We start from the raw sequence: 7,615 nt of genomic DNA on the forward strand, positions 1-7,615 counted from the left end.
AAAGGGAAAGTAAAATAAAATGCTCAAATGAAGTTAGTCATGCGAGAATGATGATTGGGAAAGAGAAAGAAAAGTAGTTGAAGAAAGAGGCAAGTAAAAAAAAATGTAACATGCATGGTAAGAAAAACGCCGTGTCTGATGCTCGAGTAGAAAATAATGCGTCAAGGCATAGGACTTCAACCACCGGTCTTTTGGATGCTGCAGTGTTGTTTTTTTTTTTTGTCTTTTCGGTCCGTGTAATGGAGCCAGCTTGTCATTTCTTCTCCCATTGACGAAATGGAGAGTAGACAATCCAGCCAACCGCAGGGATATCGTGTATGCAAGTAACGTATGGGGAAACACAAAAACAAGAGGGGGAAGAGAAGAGAAACCGTCATTGCAGATATTACAAGGGGGTATCCCTGAAAAAGAAAAATAGGAATCCCGGCCTTCTCTATAACATGAAGCATCGATCGTAACGTCTTTCGTCTGGGGGTGTGTCGAGACAAGGAGGAAAAATTCTCATGGCGGGGCAGAGGAAAAGAAAATTAAGGGAGATAACCGCAGCCTGTGGGCAATAGGATCGAACTGCAGATGCAGACGCAGATTGCCCGGCAGGCTGCATGCATGGCCATGTGAAATCGCGAGGCAGGGCGAGGCCAGAATGGAAGCGTGCAAGAAGGAGGCGAAGAGGGGTGATGGTTTCGTGGTCGGAGACAATCATGAAAAGATTGGTGGAAAGTGAAATTCGAGAGAACAAAGGGGGCGGGAAAGCCCAATCGGGCTTAAGCCTGTACAAAACCCATCATCTATTCCTCTGTCGATTTCGAATTGCCTTCCTTTCTTTTCGGTCGGGCGCGAGAACCAGCCCCCGGTACGGGTGTGATTCCCGCGTTGCAGTCGCACAATTACGGGAGCGGACATGACACGATTGGGCGGGCGGGCATCCGCGAAACTCTTTACTGAGACCTGCAAAAGGCGTTGAAGCTTGGCGATTTAGGAGTGGACAGGGGTGATAAAGGCACGGACGGCGGAAGCGTTCGAATAACGATGGGGCCGAGGCCGGGCGTTGTTTGCTGGCGTGAATTCAACATCAACGCTGGCGCGCGGTGATTGTCATGACCGGGCTGAACGGCTCATGCTGCGTTCCGGGCCACCCGGGGTCGGGGAGTAGGAGCGAGAGCCACCGAAGATGTCAACGTCGTGTTCCTGCAGGACGACGGAATACTTGGGGTCACGGAGAAATTTCGGAACGGAGTCCTTCATATCAAAGGTCAGTACAGAACACAATTTCAATCATCTGCACCAGCTTTGGAGCAGAGGAACAAAGGTTTCTGAGAAGGAAAAATGGAAGGGGGAAAAAAAACTTACACTTGACATCAGCTTGAACACGGAGGTCTGCGCAAGCTCGAAGAGGTGCACCACCTCCTGGAGACTCTTAAACATGGACTCATCATCTCCCACAGCCTTGGTCATTCGGCTGGCCAAGCTGTTGCGCAAAGCATGGTCGATGTTCAATTCACAGGGCGAACCAGGAGCCAGGAACGCGTTGTACAAACCTGATTAATTCTGTTAGAACACACAGTCTTCCCAAAACATAATGAAGAAGGGGTAATTTCAATAGAACGCACCATATGCAGCAGCCAAGGTCTCTCGGACCGAGTCGACCTTGTTAAAGGTGCCTGTCTTCTCGGCCTTGTGGTAGTTGGCAGTGAACTCCGAGACATCGAGGTAGAAGGACAGATTTTCTTCGCACAAGGAGTAGCGCAGGAACTCGCGAAACAGTAAACGAAGAGCAGGGTCTTGGAGGATGTGTGACAGACGCGCATTGTTTGAATCGCGGGGCATGCCACGGTTGTCGTAGTTAGCCGTATTGTTGTCACGGGTCTTGTCGCGGGCAATCCAGCCACACACGCGCTGGCCTCGCTCAGTGATACAATAGATGGAGTACTTGGACGGCTGGAAGACAGCATTGGAGTCCGGGAACGTCTTATCATCTTGAATCATGGTGATCAGGCCGTACTTGAGGAACAGCTCGGCAATCAAACACGTTTCCCGGCGCTCAATGGTGGTCGAGCAGTCCATCAACCAATCCACTGCACCTTTACCTGTGAAGGTGTTGGTGTAGATCTTGCCATCCTGCAATTTCCGCTCGCGTGCCATCTTCACTCCGACGATGCCGTTGGAGTAGTCGCTTAACGAGTCGGAATCAGAGGTAGAGATGCTGCTCTTGATATTGGGGCCATCCTGCCCAGCAAAACGGCGGAAGATAACCTCGATGGTCGCCCGGTCATGCGACAGCTTATCGGTGTCAGTGTCGCGCTCGAGGTTGACCAATTGCATGGTATTGCGCGGTGACTCCAATACATCCATCACGTGACGCGCTGTGATGCCATTCCGCTGGCAGAAACGTTGCAGAATGTTAATGCCCTTCGGGGTCAGTTGGAAGAGCGCGCCCTTGAGCGGGAAAATGGGCAAGGCCTTGCCATCCACGGGCTCGATGAAGCGAGCATCGACGAATCGCTGGCAGACCGAGCGGGCCATCTCCTTGGCCATGGAGAAGGTGGTCGTAGTGGTTGTGGTGACGATGCGCGAGGGGTCCTTGGGGTCAGGCATGCGGTTTGATTGGGAAAATTTGAGGGATCCCAGGTTGTTGATTGCCTCCTCCGAGGTAAAAGTGTGGTCATACCGAGTGAAGCGGACCCGATGGGAGTCCAATTTCAAGCTCACCATCAAAGTGGAGAACAAGTCCATGAAGTCCTAGAATGCGCATGTCAGCCTCCAGTTGCGCTCCATCAGTCTATACCGCCATTGTCTCGCGATTTCCCCTTTCGTATAACCTCTGTCTCTTGGTGTTCCTCTCCTTTTCTTCCAAAGATTCTTTCTTTTTGCAACATTCTTGTTCTTCGTCCTCGAAAGCGCCCCAAAAAAAAAAAAAAAAAAAAAAAAAAACTTAAACATCTAGGTTCTCACTCCCCATCAGGTATAAAAACCTACCTTAGTGAATGGGCGCTCATCTTCGGTCATGCGCAACAACCGCGACGAAGTCTGATGCATGGTGGCAGGCGCAAAGGGCGCGGTGCCCGAGAGGCGGAAGTCGTGCGGAGGGGTCGGGACGCGCTGGAGCGTCAGACGACGCTTTTGCAGGGTGTTTGGTTCCGGCGAGGCGGAGCGCACGAACTCTGGCAATTGTTCAGAGAGATCGCCGTCGGATGGCGGGGTCAACGGAGTGGCGGTCGTACTCAATCGGGCGAGCTTAGACAGACTGCCGGACGAGGCGGAGGAGCGCAAGGTAGCCGGGTTGTAGAGGTTCCCGCCAGTAGAAGAGTTGGTGATGGTGGACAGTGTCGACAGGCTCGCCAAGGCGCTGGAGGTCTTTTGGGCCAATGCAGCAAACGAGCGACGATTGCGGCGGGAAATAGAGCCGACAACAGATCCCGAGAAGGTGGTAGTGGCAGTGGTCGCGGGCGGATCCGTCGCAGGGGGGTGACAGCGGAGGGCGCGCGAGGGCGTGCGGTTATAGTCGAGGGTGAAGAGGTGGAGGGTGAGGCTAAAGCCGGGATCGTGAAGGTTGCCGTGGTGGTGAGGGAAGAAGAAGGAAGTGATGGAGGAAGAGAATCTTCTCGGCAGGGATTCACGGACGGTAGGGTTGGCATTGAATGGGTTTTCTGTGGACGAGTGGGGGGGGTTGGTTTGGAGGGAACCAGAAACCAGAAAACCAGCAGCAGAAAACGAACCAGGAGAGAACCAAACTTCGGGGGGGAGAAAAAAAAAAAAAAAAAGGTGGAAAAAGTTGGAAAAAAGTGGGTAAAAGAGAAAGGGACTGGAACGGAAGGCAATGGGGTCAATTGGGGTCCCAGAATGATACCCTCTGGCCAGTGCTGTGTTTCCTGTGTTTCCTACTCCTTTTCTACGGGCCAGTGCGAGAGTGCCCAGTTGATCACGGATTCGCGCTCAAGTGCATGGATTCCACTTCCAACCGAACGTGAACAGGGGCTGTAGGCAAGATAGGATGAAGCGGACGAGAGAGGGAGAGAGGAAGAAAGAGTGCAAGCAGAATGGCAGAGGGGCATCAAGTAATCGCCTCCAGGCGATTAGAGTATGGTAATATTGTATTTAATAAGAGGGGGGACGATTTTTCGGATTTTCTTTTTTTTAATCATTTAATCATTTAATCATTTTAGTATTTAGGACTTCCGAAAGAGTATTATCAATGAATATTTTTAAATTCTTCCATGGATCAAGTAGGGGCAGCAGCAGACTAGGCCGGAATGGGAATGGCATGGGCCGAAGGAAAGTGGAGCAGGCAGGGGGCACGGGGAATAATGGGAAGATTCCCATAATATTCCCATAATATTTCCAATAGAGGTGGGGAGAGGGGGCAAGGAATTGGAGTAGAGAAAAATGTGAATGTAAGATCGCATCAGACAAGTCGAAAAATAAACAAGTGCAGAAAAAGGAAAGCACAATTACCACAGATCGAGCAGCATGGAACTTGTTGCGGAAGAACTAGACACGGAGCACAGTTAGGGTCGGAGGAACAGCGGAAGGGGGAAGAGCGACAGCGGATAGAGCACTTGGTACAGAGTAGGTAACAGAGCGACCAGGGATCTTACTGAATTGAAGAAGATACTCATGAGAAAGCGAGTGAAGAATTACAGCCAGTTTGGCCTGTCATTCAGTGACCCACTGACCACGCGTGAGCCTGACCCGAAAGAGTTTGGTGGGCTGCATCCAAACAACGTGGGCTAAGGAAGGGATTGCCTCATGGTGAAGATCGGTGGGTTCCTTGTTTCGTGCAGGACAGCCATACCCTAGCAGGTCCCCCTTACACCTCTGTTACCGCTCATCCGCAACATGGGGGCAGGTACTCTGTACGGACTGCTATGATTACTGCCCAGATACCCACCTACCTACATACACCTGTACACCTACAGTATATGTACACATACACTCTATATGTATTTGTGTGCTCCGTACCTAGCTAAGTGAGAAAGAGAAAGAGGACAGGAATGTGAAGTCCAACAGGGGGAAACCCCTAGATAGATCACCTTTAGATTACACATACCCGTCGATACACCCAACAATCCGTCAAGGAGACACAGAATTGAAGAACCCTCTATCAGGCTCTACTACCATTCGATTTAAGTCACTATTGGCATTTGGCATGCCTCCGATGATCATGCCAGCCGAGAAGACAAATACAACTGATAATCCTCCCGAAAACACAATAGTTCCAACCCCCCCCTCTCCCCCCGGCCCAGACTCCACTCTGGACTGACGAAATTCCAAATCATGATCCTCCTCTCCCAATCCGCAGGAGGATCTGCCGTGCTCATAGTGCAACTTAAAAACTAATACCAGAAATAAAAGAGATAGGCTGTAGCCATACAAAAGGAGGCTGCTCTCCAAGAAGAAAAACTCTAGTCGATGATTTCACCATTCAGGAAGACCCAGCGATCTAATGAAAAGTCAACCAGGGAACCCAGGCCGAATAGATCCGTCCGGAGATCTTGTGTACTAGTAATACCGGTTATAATACCGCGTATAGGACTATACATTGGTTCTATACACCTAGACAGCTAGCCCTCCATCGGTCCCCAGGGGTAGGGAGAATCCTGGACAGGTGGAGGACAGTCAACTCATGCTGGGCTATAAGCGCATACTCCTATAGGACAGCGACCGTGATAATTCTGTTTCTTCAAATCTCATCGTGCTCCTATACTCCGTACTCTGTACTGAGTACATGATTCATCCCCTGATCTCCCGGGAATCCCCCGAGAAAGTCACGATAATGCTTCATGCGAAACCATGCGAAACCAAAACCCCCGAGCTGGTCCCTCAACCCAGTGCGACTGTTGCCCTGTTGGGTTTAGGGGCAGTCCAGAAGCAGCAACTGCCCCCTGTCACAGAATTACTTTAGGACAGTGTCTGTCCACTGTACCGCCTCGGCTGTTTCGCGATGATCCGACTCTTCAGGGCAACTGGGATTTGCCTCCACTTCTTCCACCTGCCTCAATACCGTACCGTACGCCAATGACCAGCTTTTCCTGTTTCGGACAATAGGGCCTGTTTCGGCCCTCTGGCCTAAACAGGTAAGGGCGACCCCGCCCACGTGGGAATCCTGAACCCCTCCATCGCTCACGGCCAGGAACCTTATCGAGCGTGGCAAAACCACTTGTCCACGGTTTGAGAGTTTCGTGCTGTCTTCTACCTCTTCACTCAGTTTACCATTTTGTCCTGGTTTGTAGTTCTATTTTCTCATTTTGTTTGTTTGTTTTTCTTTTTTTTTTTTTTTTTAAGTTTGTTATGGTTTCTGTAACCTCTGATCTCTGCGTTCCTGTTGGCTGTCCGAGGAAAGGGGGAAAGCGCAGGGTCGCCACGGTTGGAATGCCCAGCGTTATTGATTATTCAACACCGTATGCACGTCCCTTGGGAAGGAAGGACGGATTTGTGAGGGGAGAGGCCTGTTGACACAAGGCAACAGAAGAGCGAAACCCTAGGAACCCCAACAGAACAGAGAAAGATAGAATCCGCCAAGTCGTGTACTCTGTACGGAGTGCTCCGTACTTTCTCCGCCTTTCGTCACATTTTGGTATGCTCGCAGTGAAGGCCGATCTCGGATGGGGGCGGCGGCCGTTTTGGTGAGGCCCAGTCTGACTCGTCTACTGTACGGAGTACAGAGGAGTCGAGCCCGTCTGACCAGTCATTCTTTTGAAGGATGACCGCGGTCGTGAGTCACCAGTGTTTCGGGCTTCGAAACAGGGGCCCGCAAATCCTTCCACAGCCTTTCCAAACCCATGTGGTCCACGTGGACACACGTGGAGTCGCGGTCTTAACTAGCTCCCTAATTCGGTTAGTGTCTGAGAGCCTGAGCGCCCGAGCGGCTGCTGGTCCCCCACGAGAAAGACGTCCCAAAACCTGATGTCCAGAACACATGGCTCGCTTCTTTCTACCCGTACGATACACGCCCGCCCCTCTCTGGGCTGTGAGCTAGAATTCTATTTCTCTTCAAGCTAAGCACAGAGCCAATCGTAGAAAGCATTGTGTACTTCGTATTCTTGTCCTTTTCGTACCTCTCGCTCAGTACGGTCCTTTTCGGACATGGCGGTGCCTGGACCCAGTCGGCCCAAACAGTATCCCCCTCTCCAAATAAAGCCGATCGGGCCACAAGGGCTTGTTTCAAAATGTAATACCCGCGGCATAGCCTGCGCGCCGTCCGAAGACCCCTCTTGTGCTTTAGCTTCTGTGCTAAGGAACGTTGGCACTATTTCTGCCATGTGTCGTGACGCACAGACAGGCCACCAGGAACGCTGCTGTAAGCTCTCGGTCCTTGAATCGAGAATTTCTAGGCGCAGAACACGATTGGTTATGGTTGGTGCCAGGACCAGAATCCCCGGTGTTGGATGCTGGTTTCTTCGCGAGAACTACTCTATCTGGTACAAGGCGGTGACCGGATGCCGTCCATCGTTCAGGCCCTCGCCTCAAAAAGGGAAAGCCTCCGTTGTCTTGCTCTTCCTTCGCCGGCCGCCATGTGGGATCGAGCCTCATAGCGTGATTCTATACCGCAGTTTGCGCGCTGCTGTCAGCTATTTGTTATCCGTCTCTCTCCCCCCAAGGCCCCCGTCTAACCACG

At 51.5% G+C, this 7,615-nt stretch overlaps 1 protein-coding gene across 1 annotated transcript; it reads right to left on the bottom strand.

Annotated features, from left to right (window-relative positions):
- Nucleotides 1-1,095: 1,095 nt before the first annotated feature.
- Nucleotides 1,096-3,635, bottom strand: flbA (developmental regulator FlbA; the record flags this gene model as incomplete). The annotated part of the gene is made up of 5 exons (XM_057082966.1): nucleotides 1,096-1,239; nucleotides 1,351-1,538; nucleotides 1,611-2,739; nucleotides 2,977-3,529; nucleotides 3,622-3,635. 5 exons carry the CDS (start codon nucleotides 3,633-3,635, stop codon nucleotides 1,096-1,098), a joined length of 2,028 nt encoding a protein of 675 aa, XP_056928321.1.
- Nucleotides 3,636-7,615: the final 3,980 nt, after the last annotated feature.

This window comes from Penicillium macrosclerotiorum, assembly GCF_028827735.1.
Source record: "Penicillium macrosclerotiorum strain IBT 26536 chromosome Unknown utg000011l_segment0_segment0, whole genome shotgun sequence".
In the NCBI taxonomy this organism is placed as follows: domain Eukaryota; kingdom Fungi; phylum Ascomycota; class Eurotiomycetes; order Eurotiales; family Aspergillaceae; genus Penicillium; species Penicillium macrosclerotiorum.